Source organism: Paroedura picta, chromosome 1, assembly GCF_049243985.1.
Source record: "Paroedura picta isolate Pp20150507F chromosome 1, Ppicta_v3.0, whole genome shotgun sequence".
Taxonomy (NCBI): Eukaryota; Metazoa; Chordata; class Lepidosauria; order Squamata; family Gekkonidae; genus Paroedura; species Paroedura picta.
Window position 1 is genome coordinate 2,028,390 of NC_135369.1, and position 22,934 is coordinate 2,051,323.

General features: G+C 57.2%; 1 protein-coding gene across 1 annotated transcript; it reads right to left on the reverse strand.

Annotated features, from left to right (window-relative positions):
- Positions 1-1,204: 1,204 nt before the first annotated feature.
- On the reverse strand, positions 1,205-22,709 carry LOC143829120 (uncharacterized). Its single transcript, XM_077319493.1, has 7 exons — positions 22,581-22,709; positions 20,002-20,115; positions 14,542-14,619; positions 11,704-11,745; positions 8,125-8,177; positions 7,216-7,317; positions 1,205-5,453 (listed from the first exon to the last, which is right to left on the reverse strand). Exons 2-6 carry the CDS (start codon positions 20,102-20,104, stop codon positions 7,225-7,227), a joined length of 369 nt encoding a protein of 122 aa, XP_077175608.1. The 5' UTR covers positions 20,105-20,115; positions 22,581-22,709; the 3' UTR covers positions 1,205-5,453; positions 7,216-7,224.
- Positions 22,710-22,934: the final 225 nt, after the last annotated feature.

The window sequence follows — 22,934 nt, forward strand, 5'->3', positions numbered from 1 at the left end:
TGGCACTCTGCCAACAATATTTGGAAGGGAGACTGCCAAGACGGAATGGCTGAAGCAGAGTCGTCTGAAGCTCAACCCTGCAAAGACGGAGGCTGGGCAGGAAAGATTCAAGCGAGGAAACGCACCTACCCAACCTGGATGGAGTGCAGCTGACAGTGGCCCACTCTGCCAGGAACCCGGGAGTGATTCTTGATGCCTCCCTCTCTATGGAGGCTCAGATCACGATGGTAGCACGGCTGGCATTTTCCCACCTCCGCCAAGCCAAACTTCTAGCGCCCTACCTGGCCCCGGAACACCTGGCCACAGTGATCCACGCAACGGTCACCTCTAGGCTGGACTTCTGCAACTCGCTCTACACTGGCCTGCCCTTAGCCTTGACCCGGAAACTGCAATTAGTCCAGAATGCAGCCGCCAGGGTCCTCACAGCAACACTTCGGGGGTCCCACATCTGGCCCATCCTCCAGCAGCTGCGATGGCTCCCAATTGAATTCTGGATCAGGCCTAAGGTGTTGGTCATCACCTTCCAAGGCCATACGCGGTCTGGGCCCAGTATACCTGAGGGACTGCCTCTCCACCTGCACCCTCAAAGAGCCTTGTGCTCTACCTCTTCCTACCTGGTGGTCCCTGGCCCCAAGGAAGCCCGCTTGACCTCAACCAGGGCCAGAGCATTCTCTGTCCTGGCCCCCACCTGGTGGAACGAGCTCCCAGAGGAGATCAGGGCCCTGACAGAACCTAAGCAGTTCCACAGGGCCTGCAAAAGGGAGTTCTTCCGCCAGGCATGTGGTTGAGGGTGACCTAATCCATCACTTCCAATTGGCCCCCCAGGCCCCCCCCCATGACCACTACGAATCCGCCCAACCCCTGGGGTCCCAGTACAAGTTGAACTAAGGCTCTTGCCGTTCCAGCTCCCTTTAACGTTGTTGTTGTTGTCATTGTGTTAATGTTATTGTTGTTACCACTTTACTGTTACCAGAATGATGTTACCTGTACCATTTTGTTGTTTCATGTAAACATGAGCCTTCGGGGAGGGCGGTATATGAATGAATGAATGAATGAATGAATGAATGAATGAATGAATGAATGAATGAATGGAGAAATAAATAGAGAAATAAATAAATTTGTGGCCTCGCAGAGGCAAGCAAGGGGAAATCACCTCTGCCCAATTCTTGCCTGGAGGACCTCGTGGTCCTGGGATTACGCAGAGTTAGTTGCAACTCCGGGGGACTTTATTTTCATTCTAGTTGTACTTTCAAAACACAGCAGATGGCACCATAAAACAACTTGTAGGAGGCCCGAACTACAAGCCAAGATGCATTTCAGTTGGGTCGTTACCCAACGAACAGGTAGAATTTAGAGAAATCTACATGCTGGCGAAACCTTAACAACAGTGCCCGGTTTCCGTATACTGAAGGACCCGCAGGGCGACTGGACACATCTTCCCGTTCAAGTGCAGAGTCCTACAGTGGGGAGAGGCCAGGCTTCTTCAGACAGGGTTTCGTGAGACCCTCAGGTTTCTTGATGGCCCCGGAATGGGTGGGAGTGAATTAATTTTTAATATATTTTAAAAATCTGTTAAACATCGTGATTAGACCATATAGGGTCATGTCAATCTGCCCCTCCCAATGGCCAATGATGGGCAGGGAGGGGGGAAGGGGAGGGGCCCCAGGTGGGCGTGTCCACAGCTCTGCTTCCCAACCCTCTTCTGCACCATCTTGCCACTTTGGGGGTTTCTCAATGGTAAACAAGTTGAGGAAGGCTGGAATAGGATGAATTCACACATTCTCACAGCAGGAGCCCTTGCCCCACAACATTGGGGGGTCTTGTGTCTTGCAAAGGGCGTTTTCTGGCATCCTCTTCATCGATGCGTCCTTCCCAAGGCCTTCTGCTGGGCTGCATTACTTCCTGCAGTACCACACCAACAGCATCCGTGGTTTCCTCTGGGAGAGATCCAACACAAAAAGGCACCTCCGTGTCCATCGGCAGTCAACCTTTGTATCCAAGTGCCAGGAGGCAACATCAGGAGAAGGCCCTGGGCTCTATGCCTTGTTGGTGGACCTCCAGAGGCACTGGCTGGCCCCTGGGGGAGACGGGAGGCTGGCCTGGAGGGGCCCTCCCTGGCCTGACCCAGCAGGGCTCTTCTGAGGGTCTTCTCAGGGGAAGGCCTCAGCCTCTGTGCCCTGTGGCTGGCCCTGCAGAGGAACTGGCTGGCCCATGGGTGAGAGGAGAGGCTGGACTGGAGGGACCCTCCCTGGCTTGACCCAGCAGGGCTCTTCTGGGGGTCTTCTCAGGGGAAGGCCTCGGCCTCTCTGCCCTGTGGGTGGCCCTGCAGAGGAATTGGCTGGCCCCTGGGTGAGAGGAGAGGCTGGACTGGAGGGACCCTCCCTGGCTTGACCCAGCAGGGCTCTTCTGGGGGTCTTCTCAGGGGAAGGCCTCGGCCTCTCTGCCCTGTGGGTGGCCCTGCAGAGGAATTGGCTGGCCCCTGGGTGAGAGGAGAGGCTGGACTGGAGGGACCCTCCCTGGCTTGACCCAGCAGGGCTCTTCTGGGGGTCTTCTCAGGGGAAGGCCTCGGCCTCTCTGCCCTGTGGGTGGCCCTGCAGAGGAATTGGCTGGCCCCTGGGTGAGAGGAGAGGCTGGACTGGAGGGACCCTCCCTGGCTTGACCCAGCAGGGCTCTTCTGGGGGTCTTCTCAGGGGAAGGCCTCGGCCACTCTGCCCTGTGGCTGGCCCTGCAGAGGAACTGGCTGGCCCCTGGGTGAGGCGGGAGGCTGGACTGGAGGGACCCTCCCTGGCCTGACCCAGCAGGGCTCTTCTGAGGCTCTTCTCAGGGGAAGGCCTCGGCCTCTCTGCCCTGTGGCTGGCCCTGCAGAGGGACTGGCTGGCCCCTGGGTGAGACGGGAGGCTGGACTGGAGGGACCCTCCCTGGCCTGACCCAGCAGGGCTCTTCTGAGGGTCTTCTCAGGGGAAGGCCTCGGCCTCTCTGCCCTGTGGCTGGCCCTGCAGAGGAACTGGCTGGCCCCTGGGTGAGACGGGAGGCTGGACTGGAGGGACCCTTCCTGGCCTGACCCAGCAGGGCTCTTCAGAGGGTCTTCTCAGGGGAAGGCCTCGGCCTCTCTGCCCTGTGGCTGGCCCTGCAGAGGAACTGGCTGGCCCCTGGGTGAGACGGGAGGCTGGACTGGAGGGACCCTCCCTGGCCTGACCCAGCAGGGTTCTTCTGAGGCTCTTCTCAGGGGAAGGCCTCGGCCTCTCTGCCCTGTGGCTGGCCCTGCAGAGGAACTGGCTGGCCCCTGGGTGAGGCGGGAGGCTGGACTGGAGGGACCCTCCCTGGCCTGACCCAGCAGGGCTCTTCTGAGGCTCTTCTCAGGGGAAGGCCTCGGCCTCTCTGCCCTGTGGCTGGCCCTGCAGAGGGACTGGCTGGCCCCTGGGTGAGACGGGAGGCTGGACTGGAGGGACCCTCCCTGGCCTGACCCAGCAGGGCTCTTCTGAGGGTCTTCTCAGGGGAAGGCCTCGGCCTCTCTGCCCTGTGGCTGGCCCTGCAGAGGGACTGGCTGGCCCCTGGGTGAGACGGGAGGCTGGACTGGAGGGACCCTCCCTGGCCTGACCCAGCAGGGCTCTTCCGAGGGTCTTCTCAGGGGAAGGCCTCGGCCTCTCTGCCCTGTGGCTGGCCCTGCAGAGGAACTGGCTGGCCCCTGGGTGAGACGGGAGGCTGGACTGGAGGGACCCTCCCTGGCCTGACCCAGCAGGGCTCCTCAGATGGTCTTCTCAGGGGATGGTCTTCTCAGGGGAAGGCCTCGGCCTCTCTGCCCTGTGGCTGGCCCTGCAGAGGAACTGGCTGGCCCCTGGGTGAGACGGGAGGCTGGACTGGAGGGACCCTCCCTGGCCTGACCCAGCAGGGCTCTTCTGAGGGTCTTCTCAGGGGAAGGCCTCGGCCTCTCTGCCCTGTGGCTGGCCCTGCAGAGGCACTGGCTGGCCCCGGGGTGAGACAGGAGGCTGGACTGGAGGGACCCTCCCTGGCCTGACCCAACATGGCTCTTCTGAGGGTCTTCTCAGGGGAAGGCCTCGGCCTCTCTGCCCTGTGGCTGGTCCTGCAGAGGAACTGGCTGGCCCCTGGGTGAGAGGGGAGGCGGGACTGGAGGGACCCTCCCTGGCCTGGCCCAGCAGGGCTCTTCTGAGGGTCTTCTCAGGGGAAGGCCTCGGCCTCTCTGCCCTGTGGCTGGCCCTGCAGAGGAACTGGCTGGCCCCTGGGTGAGACGGGAGGCTGGACTGGAGGGAACCCTCCCTGGCCTGACCCAGCAGGGCTCTTCTGAGGGTCTTCTCAGGGGAAGGCCTCGGCCTCTCTGCCCTGTGGCTGGCCCTGCAGAGGAACTGGCTGGCCCCTGGGTGAGACGGGAGGCTGGACTGGAGGGACCCTCCCTGGCCTGACCCAGCAGGGCTCTTCTGAGGGTCTTCTCAGGGGAAGGCCTCGGCCTCTGCCCTGTGGCTGGCCCTGCAGAGGAACTGGCTGGCCCCTGGGTGAGACGGGAGGCTGGACTGGAGGGACCCTCCCTGGCCTGACCCAGCAGGGCTCTTCTGAGGGTCTTCTCAGGGGAAGGCCTCGGCCTCTCTGCCCTGTGGCTGGCCCTGCAGAGGAACTGGCTGGCCCCCAGGTGAGACGGGAGGCTGGACTGGAGGGACCCTCCCTGGCCTGACCCAGCAGGGGTCTTCTGAGGGTCTTCTCAGGGGAAGGGCTCGGCCTCTCTGCCCTGTGGCTGGCCCTGCAGAGGAACTGGCTGGCCCCTGGGTGAGACGGGAGGCTGGACTGGAGGGACCCTCCCTGGCCTGACCCAGCAGGGGTCTTCTGAGGGTCTTCTCAGGGGAAGGGCTCGGCCTCTCTGCCCTGTGGCTGGCCCTGCAGAGGAACTGGCTGGCCCCTGGGTGAGACGGGAGGCTGGACTGGAGGGACCCTCCCTGGCCTGACCCAGCAGGGCTCTTCTGAGGGTCTTCTCAACGGTGGACCTCCAGAGGTCCTGGCTGGCCGCTCTGTGAGACAGGATGAACCCTCACCGGCCTGATCCAGCCGGGGTCTGATTGGAAATGGAACCTCCAGTGGGAACAAGAATGGGCAGCTTCTGAGGGGGAAAGTATATAATGACAGAAATGAAATCTGATTGGCCACCTGAGTGAAATCTCCCGCCTGCATTTAGTCCTTTGCGCCATGTTCAAGCTGGACAATGAGGGCTCCTCATGAACAAACCATCCATGCCACCTGATTTCCCTCTCCACCCACCCTTGTGTTCCTCAGGGGTTATCACATTTTGTCCTCGATGCACACACGAAGAAACCGAAGCACCCTGAAGGGAGGAGGGATCCTGCAGACCGAAGGGGCTCTTGTGCTGGGAACAGGCCCCGTGTGTCTGGGGCAGAGAGTCTCAGGTGGGCAGCCGTGGTCTGAAGTTGACGGGCGAGTCCAGGAGCACCCTAAAGGCAAACAAGACACCCAGAGTCAGCGGGAGTCAAACCTCCTTTTGTCAAAAAGCCATCAAGCGGGAAAAGAGCCAAGCCTGAGTCCAGCGGCCCCTTTCACACGAACAAATTTTTAACTCTGCAGCAGGCAAGCCCACGAAGGCCTTTGGTCTTCAAGGGGCCACTGCAGTGACTTTGTTCTCTTGCTTCAGATGGATGCAGCCCCCCCCCCCCCCCGGAAGTAGATTTAAGACTGCTTATTAGGCCTCTGTCTGGAAATGACCAGACCATGTGGATATCCTAATTGTCCTTGGATTGGCTCTACTTTGACCAGCCCCTATGTGTAACTCCTGCATCCTCTCTCTCTCTCTCTCTCTCTCTCTCTCTCTCTCTCTCTCTCTCTCACACACACACACACACACACACACACACACACACACACACACACACACTTTGTGTTGAACAGAATTCAGTTGCACCTTTAAGGCCAACACAGTTTTCCCTTTTCTGTTGTGTGCATAAATCCGCCTGAAGAGTTTACAATCTCATGCATCGGACATGTGAAGGGCCCTCTGCTTCATGATGTCCCGTTGGGCCCATGATGGTGGCCAGGCAGTGTCTGCTGGCCATCCCACCACTCAGGACTGCCCACCGGGCATCGTGGCTCCAGCTCCATGGAATGGGCTCCCTGAAGAGGTAAGAGATCGTCAGGAGGCCCTGAAAGGTGGGGATGCCAGGCTCCAGGTGGGAACTGGGGGTCTCCTGGAATTCCAGCTCCTCTCCAGACTGCAGAGATCAGTTCCCCTGGAGAAAAGGGCTGCTTGGGAGAGGGGACTCTGTGGCCTGGGACCCCACTGAGGGTCAGGGATGCCAGCCTCCAGGTGGGGCCTGGGGATCCCCAGAATGACAGATCCTCTCCAGACTGCAGAGATCAGTTCCCCTGGAGGAAAGGGCTGCTTGGGAGGGGGGACTCTGTGGCCTTGGACCCCACTGAGGGTCAGGGATGCCAGCCTCCAGGTGGGGCCTGGGGATCCCCTGGAATTCCAGCTCCTCTCCAGACTGCAGAGATCAGTTCCCCTGGAGGAAAGGGCTGCTTGGGAGGGGGGACTCTGTGGCCTTGGACCCCACGGAGGGTCAGGGATGCCAGCCTCCAGGTGGGGCCTGGGGATCCCCTGGAATTCCAGCTCCTCTCCAGACTGCAGAGATCAGTTCCCCTGGAGGAAAGGGCTGCTGGGGAGGGGGCACTCAGGGATGCCAGCCTCCAGGTGGGAACTGGGGGTCTCCTGGAATTCCAGCTCCTCTCCAGACTGCAGAGATCAGATCTCCTGGAGAAAAGGGAGGCTTGGGAGGGGGGACTCTGTGGCTTTGTGCCCCACTGAGGTCCCTGCCCTCCCCAACTCCGGCCCCAAATCTCCACTGGTGGCCAGGGGGAATGGGCAGCCCACATGAGGGGGTTGAAGGGTAGACGTCTTTTAAGAAGGGGAGACAGATTTGGGGGTGGCTGTGTTATTTTTGGTTTTAGCTGGGAATGTTTTAATTATTGTAAGTCACCTCAGACCAAGTGGAAGTGGAATATAAATGCTTGAATCGATCAATCAAACAATCCTTGTCTCCAGCCTTGACAGAATGTCTCACCTGCTCCCCTTGGCCTCAGCAGGTGTCCCCTATTGCAGGTAAGTTGTCTGGATGTGGAGCTCCCCTCCCCTCCCCTCCCCTCAACCGACCGCCACTGGCACCTTGTTATGCAGGCTACTAAATATGAAACAGGTGGGCATACCTTTGGACATCACACTTGCAGGAGGAAGCACAGAAGGTGGAGAAGGCTGAAGAAGAAGGGGAGGGGCCCCCAGAGAGACCGGCTGGATGAGTTGCCAAACTCCTAAAACACAAAAGCAGAATTGGCTCAATTATTTGGCACAGGGATGTCCTGCTTAGGCCTAGAGACCCCACCTGCCAATCCCCAGAAAGAGAAGAAGAGTTGGTTCTTAGATGCCACTTTACCCGAGGGAGTCTCAAAGCGGCTTCCAGTTGCCTTCCCTTTCCTCTCCCCACAACAGACACCCTGTGAGGGAGGAGAGGCTGAGAGAGCCCTGAGATTACTGCTCAAGCTGATATTACAGCTTGATCAGTGCTGTGGGGAGACCAAGGTCACCCAGCTGGTTGCATGTGGAGGAGGAGGAACAGGGAATCAAACCCGGCTCACCAGATTGGAACTCTGCACTCCTGACCGCAATCCCAAGCTGGCTCACCCCCCCCCCCCATGCCTTCCCTTCCGTGATATAAACCAGAGAAATACCTGTTGTCCAGAGTGTAGAACTTGTGCAGAACAGCCTCCCAACACCCCCCTCCCCGAGGAAGCAGGGTCTTAACAAGGACTGAAATAAGAATGCAGAAAAGCCCCCCCCCCCCCGTTGCACCCTCGGGTGATTGTGTGACTGCTGAGAGGACAGGCGAATGCATGAGTGGGTGCAGGGAAGTTGCAAGGGTGGGCAGCGGGGGAGGAGAAGGCAGGCAGGTAGGTAGAAGAGAGCGAGAGGGGCACAGTGGTGGGCCGCAGAGGGAGGAAGAGGGGGCACCAGGCACTGTCTGCTGAGGACCCACCAAAGCGTGGAACCAGTAAGAGGTACTTTGGCCCCTGAGTGTCTCCCCTGCCGTAGAAAGGCTGCCTCTCAGGGATGTGACTTACTTTACTTGCAGGAGTTTCATACTGAGAATAATCCTGTTCATACGTGGTGTTTTCTGAAAAGGAAACAATGACTGGTGGTTATCCCAACAAATTCTGAAGAGCAAAGAAACTAACCTGAAAACAATTTACAGGCGTGAAATCCCCCAAGGAAGCCCAGCCATTGTGGCCTTGGGAAGAGCTGCTGTTTCCAGGGCTTCTGGGTTGGTGGCAGGGGCTGTGAAAGAAGGGTTTATCATATTTCAGAGATTTATATTCCATTTCCCCAAGCTGAGCTGTCCGAAGCAGTCGAATGAGCTGGGTCACCATGTTGGTCTGAAGCAGCAAAACGAAGTCTGCGTCCAAGGGCCCCTTAAGCACCAACAACGTTTTATTCAGGGTAGAAGATTTCATGCGGACACACAGCTGTCAACCACTCCGCAGGAGCGGTAAGAATAAATGGATAAGGCCTATGTGGGAGGAGAAAGGGGCGGGGCGAGTCCGGGATAAAAACTTGAAGGGGCCAACCGGGAGCCGCTGCGTGGCTCCCGATTGGCCCCTTGGCCTGTCCCAGACATGCCGGCCCTGCTGGGGGGGGGGGGGAAGGGGTGGCTGGCGGAGGATTCAGTGCAGCCAAAAGAGCAGGCCCACATCAGAGAAGTGGGGGGCCTGCTCCTTTGCCTGCCCCAAAGCCGCGGAGTCGGCTGGGAGGGGGGCGGGGGGAAAGGCTTATCCGACGCGGCTGGCCTCCTCCTTTGCCCCTGAACCCAGGGACTCCGGTGGGAGGGGGGCGGCCGGGGGAGGCTTCAGCGCGGGGCTTGAAGCAGCCCCACCACGTCCAAGATGCAGCGGGGCTGCTCCGAGCCCCACCCTGAAGCCAGGGACTCGGGCGGGAGGGAGGGGAAGGGGGGCGGGGAGGCCCCCCCGTGCCCAGCCACCGGCCCGCTAGCGCCCGCTGTATTGGGCCTCCAGCGGGCCTTGAACCCTAGTTTAGGAAGAAAACTCCATTGGCCTTCAAGGTGCCACAGGACTCAAGTTTTGCTTTATGTATCAGAAATGAAGTCCGTACAATGGATAGTTTAGAAACTGGCTGTGTTAAGGTGGAACCTTTAGTCGGCATTTTGTGGGATTCGTTTCCTGTCCTCCTTTTCTGCCAGTCAGGGGTGCCAAGGACACGGCTGACCATTAAAACGGCATCCTGTGAGTGTATGGGAATTGTGGGGTTTAACATCGCATGGGATTTTATGGGGTATATTGTTTATTGGTTTTGTAAGCCACGTCGAGACGACCCTGTCAACAGAGGCGGGATATAAATCAAATTATAAATGCATAAATGAATGAATGAATGAATGAATATATGAATGAATAATGCATCATGTGTATGTAAATTGGCATCGTTGCTGCTGACTTATATACCACCTTGAGCAAGTTATACCAGCAGAGGCGGTGTATATATATATATATAAATATAATTTTAAATACAATCAATTCAATTATGGAGACCCCAGTAAGGGACTTTTTAGGCAAGAGAGAAGAAGAGGTGGTTGGCTAGTGCCTTCCGCTGCACAGTCTTTCTTGGTGGTCTTCATCCGGGTATTGACTCCTCTTAGCTGCTGAAATCGGATGAGATCAGGCTAGTCTGGGCCATCCCATGTCAGGGCAAAAGAAACCCACAGGTAACATCCAACCAGGTAGCTCCAAAGGATCAAGATTTTACAATCAGATTTAAAAAGCACTCCAGATTTTGAAACACACACGTCCTGAAGGATTTTATTGTCAGGGGATTTTATTGCTGATAAGATTTCAAAGGTTCTGAAGGACATTAAGAATGGAAAGGACAGGATCCCTGTTTTGACTGCATTCATAATGAGTCCCTGATCAACAACAGCACATTCACTAGGCAGTGGCTTGCAAAGTTTCTCAGTGACTTGAGAACAGACTCCCAGTGGAATTTTAAAAAGCAAAGACAGTTGCTATTCTGAAACCTGGAAGACAAAGACATCTGGTAGAAAATCACAGACCTATTTCCCTTCTGAGCTCCTGTTATACACTCTTTAAGAGGCGCGTAAGAACCAACTCTTCTTCTTCTAATCCTTAACAGAATCAGTGTTAGAACTAACATGTCCCTATCGAGCAAACAGGATTTAGATCCTGTTGTAGTTGTCAAGACCAGCTTAACAATTGTCGTTGAGGCAGGGTAGCCCCACAATGTGTCATAAGACGACAGCATTTTTCAACAAACTGATTGCTGCTTATGATACAGTCTGGAACAGACTTTCTACCAGGATTCATGAGGTTTCACCATGGTCCTTGAAGGGTTTGCCAATGGAATGGGAGTTAATTAATTTAGATATGTTTTTAAATATATATATAATTATTGAGTTATATATAACCATATATGGTCATGTTGACCCCCCAAAGGCCAATGATGGGCCTGGAGGGGGTGGGGAGGGGGCCCGGTCATAACAATCCTTGCTGGCTGAGGCTCATCACATGTGCTCCTGCCTGGAGTCCAGAGAGATAAATACTCTCATTTTAACTTAACTGCAGGAGGGGCAACAGAATGGCATAGGCCTGCCCTAGCCCCGTTTCTGACATGGGGGGGGGGTGTGATGGAGTGGTATCAGCTTTCTTGGCCCTGTTTCTGGTGGGGAGGTGAAGGCAACAGAGCAGCATAGAAGAGCGAACTGGAAGCCAGTCCAGGGTGCAGGTATGGTTCTGCTCACAAATCATGAGAAAATGTTTCCGTGTGGTCACTTCCTGTGCTGTGGGAGTGGCCTGGTGATGTCACGTCTGGTAGGAGTATCTGGGGGATGGTGCTTCTGGTGACATGTGACTTCCAGGGGTGTGGCAGGGAAGGTGTGGCTTGCTGATAACCACTTCCAGGGTTTCTCAAAGGCTGAAGAATGTTTCAGGGGTTTCTCAACAGTAAAAAGCTTGAGAGGGAGGGTCTGCTGCACAAGTTCTTACAAGTCCCCCCCCCCAGCAGAACACCATTTCAGCTCCTAAATAACATGCTGAGTGATAGAACTGTCCAAGTAATTATGGGTCAGCCAATCAGCAAGCAGAAGAAACTTTACTAATGGTGAATCCCACATTTCGTATACACACACTGTCAATTCTGTAATTGTCAATTCTGTGAGGCTGACGGAGAGGGTGATTCTGTGAAGGCTCAAGGGGGTGGCAGGTGACAGTGCGTGAGCGAGAGGGTTGTGAGTGTCCTCCATAATGCAAGGGGTTGGACTAGATGACCCAGGAGGTCCCTTCCAACTCTATGATTCTAAATTCCTTCTAAACCTCCGGAAGAAGTTCCTGACAGTCAGAGCGGTTCCTCAGTGGAACAGGCTTCCTCGGGAGGTGGTGGGTTCTCCCTCTTTGGAGATTTTCAAGCAGAGGCTGATTCTGTGAAGGCTAAAGGGGGTGGCAGGTGACAGGGGATGAGCGAGAGGGTTGTGAGTGTCCTGCATTGTGCGGGGGGGGGGGGAATAGATGACCCAGGAGGTCCCTTCCAATGCAATAATTCTATGATTCTAATTGCCTGTGTTAGCCCAAACTCGTAAGATCTCCTAAGACAGAAGAAAGAAATGCGACCGAGAGTCTTACCGTAATAGTAGTCTTCACTCCCATAATAGAGAAAATGACTCCCTATGAAAAGCAAGCATTTCAGGGAACAGCGTGAGTGACTGCAGGCCGCTCCATTAACCCTCCATGTTGCCAAATGTCCCCTCCCTCTCCAGCCCCCTCCTCCTGAAGTCCTAAGCCACAGTTGCCTCCAAGGGCCAGGGAGGGCTGCCGTAGGGCTGCCAACTCAGTTCCTGGACCTCTGTAAGTGGCGCATGAGAGGGCGAGGTTTGGGCGGGGTGGGACCCCAGGGGGGGCCTAATGCCCACTCTCCAAAGCAGCCATGGCCTCCAGGGCAGGGGTAGTCAACCTGTGGTCCTCCAGATGTTCATGCAAACGCTGGCAGGGGCTCATGGGAACTGTAGTCCATGGACATCTGGAGGACCACAGGTTGACTACCCCTGCTCCAGGGGAATCTCTTTGTTGCAGCCAGGAGATCTCCGGGGCCCAGCTGGAGGCTTGCAGTGCATGTTGCTGGCGAGATGGGGAGCCTCTTAAGGGGCTGGGGGCTGATGGCGCATGCTGGCCAGAGAGGGGGGCTCCTTCCCATTGGGCTTTTCGCCTCCTGCCAGCACAGAAGGGGCTGCTGAGCGGCTTTTGTGACGCCTTCCAGAATCTCCGCCTTTGCCCATCACCGGCCGGCAGAAGGACGAGGTGCCTGGACTGGTTAGCTGGAGTTTGGGGAAGGACATCAGCTTCCTGGCAGCTAGAGAGGCTCCTCAGTGGAACAGGCTTCCGGGGGGGGGGGGGGGGGGGGCTCTCCTTCCTTGGAGGTTTGTAAGCAGAGTCTAGATCAGGGGTAGTCAAACTGCGGCCCTCCAGATGTCCGTGGACTACAATTCCCAGGAGCCCCTGCCAGCAGGGGCTCCTGGGAATTGTAGTCCACGGACATCTGGAGGGCCGCAGTTTGACTACCCCTGGTCTAGATGGCCATGGAACAGCCACGCCAATCCTGTGAATGTAAGCAGATGGTGAGAGGGAGGGTGGGAAGGGGTGAGCAGTGATTGGCCCTCGTGGCCCCTCCAGGCCAGATTGGCCCAGGGATCCTGGAGGTTTTTTGCCTTCCTGTGGGTCTGGAGCAGGGGTCACTGGGGGTGCGGGAGGTCGTTGTGAATTCCCTGCTCTGTGCAGGGATGGGTTGGACTAGATGGCCTTTGGGGATCCCTCCCCACTGTATGTTTCTGTTTTTATCTCTTTTTGCAGACTAGGAAGCAGCTGCCAGCCTCCTCACTCCTTCCCTTCTCCTCTGACTCGCCTTGGATTTTATAGATAGGCTGCCACCTCCAGGGAGAGATTTGGGGGTGACAAATGAGCAGGGGTATCATGCCCCAGAGTCCACCTACCCAAACCACCATTTTCCCCGGGGGACCCGGTCCCAGGCATCTGCAGAGGAAACTGTACTTCTGGGAGAGCTCCAGGCCACACCTGGTGGATGGCAACCCTATCTTATAGGTGACTTTCAAGCACAAAAGTGTACAGTTGGCTCGTTTTGATAAAGCTGATGGCCAAACTCCATCAGAAGCTCTCCGCTGGTTGGACTAGATGACTCTGGAGGTCCCTTCCAGCCCTATGATTCTATGACTCTCTGCTCTGTGGCTGGATTTCCAGAGGAACCGGCTGGCCACTGGGAGAGACGGGAGGCTGGACGGGTCTGATCCAGCAGCACATCTGACACATCTGGAACTACGAGGTTGTGGGTAAGCCTGCCTGGAGAGAGAAAAGTACAGGCCGGAGAGCAGAATGGGTGGATGTTTTGGGGCAACTGCCTGTTTCCTCCTTGCGCCTTTTCTCTCCCTCTCTCTCAAATGAACAGCTGGTGTCAGGCCAGGCCTGCAAAAGGGCCAGGGGAGAGGGCTTAAAAGGGAGCCCAGAAGAGCCCTGCAGGGGGCAGCAAAGGGGAAAGCCAGTCAGATTGGATAGCCAGACCAGCAGAGATTATCCTGAGGTGTGTCATTTGAGGATGCAAACCTCCAGGTGCTGGCTGGAAACCTCCTGGAATTACACGTCATATCATAGAATCATAGAGCTGGAAGGGGCCATACAGGCCATCTAGTCCAACCCCCTGCTCAACGCAGGATCAGCCCAAAGCATCCTAAAGCATCCAAGAAAAGTGTGTATCCAACCTTTGCTTGAAGACTGCCAGTGAGGGGGAGCTCACCACCTCCTTAGGCAGCCTATTCCACTGCTGAACTACTCTGACTGTGAAAAACTTTCCTGATATCTAGCCTATATCGTTGTACTTGAAGTTTAAACCCATCACTGCGTGTCCTTTCCTTCCAGAAAACAGAGGCCAGTTCCTCCGGAGAAAATGGCTGCTTTGGAGGGGGAGCCCGAGGGTCCCGGCCTCTGCTGAGGTCCCTTCCCTCCCACCTCCTGCCCTCCTCAGGCTCCACCTCCAAACCCACCAGCTCTTTCCCAACCCAAAGCTGGCGACTCTTGAGTTTTGCTTTGCCTGCCTCCAGATGGCTATTCTTTTGGGAATTCCACAACCCTCCCCACCTCCCTCCCTCCCCCTCCCTCCCTCCCTCTGCCAGCAAGTGATGTAGCTGCATATCTGCCTGCATCTCTGATCCTCACCAGCAAGCATGCTCAGTTCCAAAACAACTTCCTCTGCGTTTTGATCCGTTCGGGCACCCCCAACCCCCACGGCATCATTCACTCAGCCAGCCCAAACTTTGCCCCTGCCAGCCCCCTCCCCAGCCACTGCTGCTCACCCCCCCCCCCCCAAGGGACAGCTTTCTCCTCACCTGAGTGAAATCAGCCTCCTCCCCCTCCGCAGCAAGAGGTATCAGCTCCCTCCGGCCAGCAAGATCGACTTACCGTTGAAAGAAACGGAGAAATTCCCTTCTTCACTGTGAATGACGTAAATCTCCTCAGCCTTAGTTCCTACGATATTCCCTGCAGTGAGAAAAGGTGGCAGTGAGCCCCGGGAAGGACCAGAGGCCGGAGTATGAATAACCGAGGAGGGCCAGATCCCCTTCCCCAGGCCCCCAAGAAGATCCGTGTTGGAAGCCGTAATGCGGGAGTGAAAGTCCCTCAGGGTCTAGACACCTGGCTGGGAGTTAGAGCAGTTCCTCAGTGGAACAGGCTTCCTCGGGAGGTGGTGGGTTCTCCATCTTTGGAGATTTTTAAGCAGAGGCTGGAGAGCCATCTGATGGAGAGGCTGATTCTGTGAAGGCTCAAGGGGGTGGCAGGTGACAGTGGGAGAGGGTAGGGAGTGTCCTGCACAGTGCAGGGGGTTGGGCTAGATGACCCAGGTGGTCCCTTCCAGCTCTACGATTCTGTAATTCTAAATTCCATCTAAACCTCCGGAAGAAGTTCCTGACAGTCAGAGTGGTTCCTTAGTGGAACAGGCTTCCTCGGGAGGTGGTGGGTTCTCCGTCTTTGGAGATTTCTAAACAGAGGCTGGAGAGCCATCTGATGGAGAGGCTGATTCTGGGAAGGCTCAAGGGGGTGGCAGGTGACAGTGGGTGAGCGATTGGGATGTGAGTGTCCTACATAGTGCAGGGGGGTTGGACTAGATGACCCCAGAGGCCTTTCCAGCTCTAGGATTCTGTAATTGTAAATTCCATCTAAACCTCCGGAAGAAGTTCCTGACAGTCAGAGTGGTTCCTCAGTGGAACAGGCTTCCTCGGGAGGTGGTGGGTTCTCCATCTTTGGAGGTTTCTAAACAGAGGCTGGAGAGCCATCTGATGGAGAGGCTGATTCTGTGAAGGCTCAAGGGGGTGGCAGGTGACAGTGGGAGAGGGTAGGGAGTGTCCTGCACAGTGCAGGGGGTTGGGCTAGATGACCCAGGTGGTCCCTTCCAGCTCTACGATTCTGTAATTCTAAATTCCATCTAAACCTCCGGAAGAAGTTCCTGACAGTCAGAGTGGTTCCTTAGTGGAACAGGCTTCCTCGGGAGGTGGTGGGTTCTCCGTCTTTGGAGATTTCTAAACAGAGGCTGGAGAGCCATCTGATGGAGAGGCTGATTCTGGGAAGGCTCAAGGGGGTGGCAGGTGACAGTGGGTGAGCGATTGGGATGTGAGTGTCCTACATAGTGCAGGGGGGTTGGACTAGATGACCCCAGAGGCCCTTCCAGCTCTAGGATTCTGTAATTGTAAATTCCATCTAAACCTCCGGAAGAAGTTCCTGACAGTCAGAGTGGTTCCTCAGTGGAACAGGCTTCCTCGGGAGGTGGTGGGTTCTCAATATCCAAATTAAGCAAACAACGCAGGGTTGTTTCCACACTCGGGTGGAGACGGATGGGGCCAGCAACAACTGCGACAGTGTCTGCCATTAATTACTTACGTGGACAGTTTTATTTCTCCGATTTTTTTGTGAACTACAACTGAACTCAAAAGGACTGATTGGCTGTTTTGGCAAAGAATGATCGTATGGCAGGCATATGGCTTAATTTGGATATTATGACACAGTCTACTAATTTGCCACAATTTGCTGTTGCCTTTATATCTCCACAGTTATCATAGAATCATAGAACCTTGGAAGGGGCCATGCAGGCCATCTAGTCCAACCCCCTGCTCAGTGCAGGATCAGCCCAGAGCATCCTAAAGCATCCAAGAAAAGTGTGTATCCAACCTTTGCTTGAAGACTTCCAGTGAGGGGGAGCTCACCACCTCCTTAGGCAGCCTATTCCACTGCTGAACTACTCTGACTGTGAAAAACTTTTTCCTGATATCTAGCCTATATCGTTGTACTTGAAGTTTAAACCCATTACTGCGTGTCCTCTCCTCTGCAGCCAGCAGAAACAGCATCCTGCCCTCCTCCAAGTGACAACCTTTCAAATACTTAAAAAGGGCTATCCTGTCCCCTCTTATGAAAGTTGTTCAGTTGTTCATTTAGTCTGAGGAAGAGTGCTTGCACTCGAAAGCTCATGCCTTGAATAAGTCTTTGCTGGTCTTAAAGGTGCCCCTGGACTCAGGAATCATAGAGAGTGATTAAAATGAGGAATTTGCTGCCAGAGGATCGAGTGATGGCCACCGGAATACATAATTTATAAAGAGGATTAGAGTGATTTGTGGTTTCTAGCCATGGTTCAGAATTAATCTCTGAATCCCAGACCCAGGAGGCAACATCAGGAGACGGTCTTGGCCTCTCTGCCCTGTTTCTGGCCCTGGACGGACCCCCCCTGGCCTGACCCAGCAGGGCTCTTCTGAGGGTCTTCTCAGGGGAAGGCCTCGGCCTCTCTGCCCTGTGGCTGGCCCTGCAGAGGAACTGGCTGGCCCCTGGGGGAGACGGGAGGCTGGACTGGAGGGACCCTCCCTGGCCTGACCCAGCAGGGCTCTTCTAAGGGTCTTCTCAGGGGAAGGCCTCAGCCTCTCTGCCCTGTGGCTGGCCCTGCAGAGGAACTGGCTGGCCCCTGGGGGAGACGGGAGGCTGGACTGGAGGGACCCTCCCTGGCCTGACCCAGCAGGGCTCTTCTGAGGGTCTTCTCAGGGGAAGGCCTCGGCCTCTCTGCCCTGGGGCTGGCCCTGCAGAGGAACTGGCTGGCCCCTGGGGGAGACGGGAGGCTGGACTGGAGGGACCCTCCCTGGCCTGACCCAGCAGGGCTCTTCTGAGGGTCTTCTCAGGGGAAGGCCTCGGCCTCTCTGCCCTGTGGCTGGCCCTGCAGAGGAACTGGCTGGCCCCTGGGTGAGACGGGAGGCTGGACTGGAGGGACCCTCCCTGGCTTGACCCAGCAGGGCTCTTCTGAGGGTCTTCTCAGGGGAAGGCCTCGGCCTCTCTGCCCTGTGGCTGGCCCTGCAGAGGAACTGGCTGGCCCCTGGGGGAGACGGGAGGCTGGACTGGAGGGACCCTCCCTGGCCTGACCCAGCAGGGCTCTTCTGAGGGTCTTCTCAGGGGAAGGCCTCGGCCTCTCTGCCCTGTGGCTGGCCCTGCAGAGGAACTGGATGCCCCCTGGGTGAGACGGGAGACTGGACTGGAGGGACCCTCCCTGACCTGACCCAGCAGGGCTCTTCTGAGGGTCTTCTCAGGGGAAGGCCTCGGCCTCTCTGCCCTGTGGCTGGCCCTGCAGAGGAACTGGCTGGCCCCTGTGAGAGATGGGAGGCTGGACTGGAGGGACCCTCCCAGATCTGACCCAGCAGGGCTCTTCTGAGGGTCTTCTCAGGGGAAGGCCTCGGCCTCTCTGCCCTGTGGCTGGCCCTGCAGAAGAACTGGCTGGCCCCTGTGAGAGATGGGAGGCTGGACTGGAGGGACCCTCCCAGATCTGACCCAGCAAGGCTCTTTGAGGGTCTTCTCAGGGGAAGGCCTCGGCCTCTCTGCCCTGTGGCTGTCCCTGCAGAGGAACTGGCTGGCCGCTGGGGGAGACGGGAGGCTGGACTGGAGGGACCCTCCCTGGCCTGACCCAGCAGGGCTCTTCTGAGGGTCTTCTCAGGGGAAGGCCCCGGCCTCTCTGCCCTGTGGCTGGCCCTGCAGAGGAACTGGCTGGCCCCTGGGTGAGACGGGAGGCTGGACTGGAGGGACCCTCCCTGGCCTGACCCAGCAGGGCTCTTCTGAGGGTCTTCTCAGGGGAAGGCCTCGGCCTCTCTGCCCTGTGGCTGTCCCTGCAGAGGAACTGGCTGGCCCCTGGGTGAGACGGGAGGCTGGACTGGAGGGACCCTCCCTGGCCTGACCCAGCAGGGCTCTTCTGAGGGTCTTCTCAGGGGAAGGACTCGGCCTCTCTGCCCTGTGGCTGGCCCTGCAGAGGAACTGGCTGGCCCCTGGGGGAGACGGGAGGCTGGACTGGAGGGACCCTCCCTGGCCTGACCCAGCAGGGCTCTTCTGAGGGTCTTCTCAGGGGAAGGCCTCGGCCTCTCTGCCCTGTGGCTGGCCCTGCAGAGAAATTGGCTGGCCCCTGGGGGAGACGGGAGGCTGGACTGGAGGGACCCTCCCTGGCCTGACCCAGCAGGGCTCTCCTGAGGGTCTTCTCAGGGGAAGGCCTCAGCCTCTCTGCCCTGTGGCTGGCCCTGCAGAGGAACTGGCTGGCCCCTGGGTGAGACGGGAGGCTGGACTGGAGGGACCCTCCCTGGCTTGACCCAGCAGGGCTCTTCTGAGGGTCTTCTCAGGGGAAGGCCTCGGCCTCTCTGCCCTGTGGCTGGCCCTGCAGAGGAACTGGCTGGCCCCTGGGGGAGACGGGAGGCTGGACTGGAGGGACCCTCCCTGGCCTGACCCAGCAGGGCTCTTCTGAGGGTCTTCTCAGGGGAAGGCCTCGGCCTCTCTGCCCTGTGGCTGGCCCTGCAGAGGAACTGGCTGGCCCCTGGGTGAGACGGGAGGCTGGACTGGAGGGACCCTCCCTGACCTGACCCAGCAGGGCTCTTCTGAGGGTCTTCTCAGGGGAAGGCCTCGGCCTCTCTGCCCTGTGGCTGGCCCTGCAGAGGAACTGGCTGGCCCCTGTGAGAGATGGGAGGCTGGACTGGAGGGACCCTCCCAGATCTGACCCAGCAAGGCTCTTTGAGGGTCTTCTCAGGGGAAGGCCTCGGCCTCTCTGCCCTGTGGCTGGCCCTGCAGAGGAACTGGCTGGCCCCTGGGTGAGACGGGAGGCTGGACTGGAGGGACCCTCCCTGGCCTGACCCAGCAGGGCTCTTCTGAGGGTCTTCTCAGGGGAAGGCCCCGGCCTCTCTGCCCTGTGGCTGGCCCTGCAGAGGAACTGGCTGGCCCCTGGGTGAGACGGGAGGCTGGACTGGAGGGACCCTCCCTGGCCTGACCCAGCAGGGCTCTTCTGAGGGTCTTCTCAGGGGAAGGCCTCGGCCTCTCTGCCCTGTTGCTGTCCCTGCAGAGGAACTGGCTGGCCCCTGGGTGAGACGGGAGGCTGGACTGGAGGGACCCTCCCTGGCCTGACCCAGCAGGGCTCTTCTGAGGGTCTTCTCAGGGGAAGGCCTCGGCCTCTCTGCCCTGTGACTGGCCCTGCAGAGGAACTGGCTGGCCCCTGGGTGAGGCGGGAGGCTGGACTGGAGGGACCCTCCCTGGCCTGACCCAGCAGGGCTCTTCTGAGGGTCTTCTCAGGGGAAGGCCTCGGCCTCCCTGCCCTGTGGCTGGCCCTGCAGAGGAACTGGCTGGCCCCTGGGGGAGGCGGGAGGCTGGACTGGCTCTTCTGCTGTCCTTCTGCAGTGACTGCTGCTGTGCAGATGGGTTCTTTGATGGTCCACTCCCTCCTGTGTCCATTCCCAAAACCTGCCTGCCCCAAAGAGGTGAGCCGAAGTGCTCGGAGCAAAGGCTTGGAACGAGGGCAGAGAACTGGGGCTGACCAGCAAGCTGTGGCCTCTCTGGAAGAACGTCCCCCAGAGCATTGGCAAGCCCACTCACCCACGAAGCTCTGAAGGATCACGGCCGGCAGGAGGAACTCCCACATCCTCGTCGCCCTCCTCGGTGGCATCCAGCGGCTTCTGAGGCAGCTCCGCGGGGGCATCCAGAGGGCTCCTAAGAGGAAGCACACTTAGACGATGCGTGATGCTCCTGTGACAGGAAGCCGCTCCGTTCCCAGGGCCAGCTCAAAGGATCACGTCGTTCACTGTTGTGCAAGTGGAAGGGAAGGCCCCTTTTCGTGTTGGCTGTTTTTCACCTCAGAAAACCCCCGTCCTCGGGACCGCTTGGAGCAGCCTGCAAACGGGAGGGCGGATCTCTCCGACTGCCCCCAGGCCAGGAAACGGCCCCTCAGGAGGAAGGAGCTGGGTTCTTCCAGCAGCCTCGGACTATGATGCAACGCAGCAGCCGGGACCTCCTTGCTACGGTGGATTTCCCAAACGTCCTATTTACAAGTTGTGAGAAAGAGCAGTTCTTGGTGGGCCCAGGAACACTTCTGACCACAAGTGTTCGGCGGGACGAGCCTTCCAGAGCCGCGGCTTCCTTCGCAGGCTCACAAAAGCTGAGACCCCCAAACCCTGGCTGGTCTTGAAGCAGGCGCTCCAGCCCCAGGGGGAGAATTGGAGGGTGGAGACAGGTGGGCCTGGGCGAGGGGGGTTCTGCAGGGCATGATCACGCCACAGGGGCCACTTCTGAGAGTGCCCCTTTTCTCCAGGGGAACCGGTCCCTGTTGCCTGCAGATTCATTGTAATTGTGGAAGATCCCCAGGGAGACGCAGTGGATTCTGAGGCGTGATTGATTGATTGATTGATTGATTGATTGATTGATTGATATCCGTGGCTCTCTGGCTGCAAGCAGTTGCCTCAGGCAGGGGCAGGCTTGGGATCCCTGGGCTGTCTGGGAGTTTTGGAGAAGAATCCATCCTCTTGGGCTCTGCCTGTTCTACTCTGTCTGCAAGCGAAAGGCCGCTCATGCCGGTTGGGACTGAGGACCCCCAGGGGCTTTCCTACGGTCAGACACCCCTCTTGTGGAATGGTAACATGATGTTTGTTCTCGTGAAATACTGGATAAACTTTTCCTAGAGTGTATAAATCCTTACCCAGGAGCGTCACCATTACGCCCGCTTTTGCACACCGCCTGGGCACCTCTTCTCCTGCAGGCCGACTCAACCCCCCTTGGAAACTGGGCAAAAGAGCAACGTGTACAGGGAGTGATACCGCAGCGTGGCATGACGAGTCATGACCGGTTTTATCAGCGCCCAGCACCCCGCTGGCTGCATTTAGAGGAGGAGGAGCAAGGGGGACTCAAACCCAGCTCGCCAGAATAGAAGTCCACACTCCTCACCACTACACCAAACTGGCTTCACACAGAAAGAGCAAAAGAGTTTTTCCTTTGATCTATAAGGTGCCAAAACAGCCCTACCAGCCATCTGGTATTTAGACTGAGCTCCCAGTGAGAACAGCCTTGTGAGAGGAGATCAGGAAGTGAATGCGGGACGAGCCTCTGAAATGCAGGAGGAAAGTGGAGGGGAGCAATTGCGGCCCGGCAAGCTTCTTGTTTCGGGAGGGGAGGGAAGAGAAGCTTGCCGAGCCGCAAGCTAATCGGCCGCTTTAGCTTTAGATTTGCTGGCGGCCCGGAGGGGCCAGGAGGGGGAGCCGCAGCCGCCGGCATGGCGGCGGCGAAACGCGCATGCGCGGGCTGCCGCGCATGCGCATTTGCGCCCCTGCCGGGCGCAAACGCACATGCGCAGCAGTCCACGCATGCGCGTTTGCACTGGGGCTGCTGCGCATGCGCGGGCTCCCAGGCCGCCCTCTCCCCCCACTCCATAACAGCGGTCTGCAGCGGCCGAAAGGTTGCGGACCGCTGCCCTACAGGTTTCTCAGGCCTATTTTTTTTATGTCAAACTTGTGTCTATTTATTATTTGTGTCCATTTATTCTGTTTGTCCTATGTAGAGAACAAAGGGGCACTGAATAGACTAGAAAGGGAGATTACAGAAATGCAAATTATTACAACACTCAAAACAATGGAATACCCAGGACTCAACATGGATAATGGTTTCTTATCTCACTACATATGCTAACCTCTACAATCCCCTCTTCCCTGTTCCATTGTCCGAGGAAGTGTGCATGCACTCGAATGCTGACACCTTGAACAAATCTTTGTTAGTCTTAAAGGTGCCTGATTGGACTCAATTTTTTTTGTACAACTTCGGACGCACACGGCTACCCACTTGAATCTACATTCCATTAATACTCTACAAGTAATTATGTATTTTATCATGCTTGTTATAGAACATATTGTTTTGCATTTGTGTTTCATTTGCATTTATAGGACTGTACAAGTAGAGGAACTTAAACAAGCTAGTTTACACTGGCCCTTTGCCTACTCCCTGCACACACTGCAGAGTGACCAGCAGGCCTTCTTTCCCCTCTGCCCACCGGTCCCATGGCCAGGAAGCCCCTGGCTCTGCCTCAGGGCCAGCCCCCATGCCCTGGGGAAGTGAGGAGGCAGGCCCACCTCTCCCATTCCCCCCTCAGCAACAAACCATGTCCCCAGAAGGTCAGGAGACTGGATACTCACGGGTGTGACGGAAATTACAAATGGCACCTGCAGATAAGTGGAGCTCAGCTCTGCTGCACAGCTGAAGTGAAAGTGAAAGGGGGAGGGGGGGAGGACCAAGCAAAGAGCAGCGGCCAGCACCTCCCAGCATGGCCCTGGAATGAAAGGATGGGAAAAGGAGGCCAAGAAATTCGCCTGTTTGAACACAGCTGGGGAGGGACTAGCCATTCTCAGAGGTGGGGGTGTGGGCATGACAAGGAACCCAAACGTGGGCCCGTGAGATCTCAGGGCAAATGTGCACAAGCAACATATATAGGTACATATATGTTTATATATGAGTGGAGAGAGAGAGAGAGAGAGAGAGAGAGAGAGAGC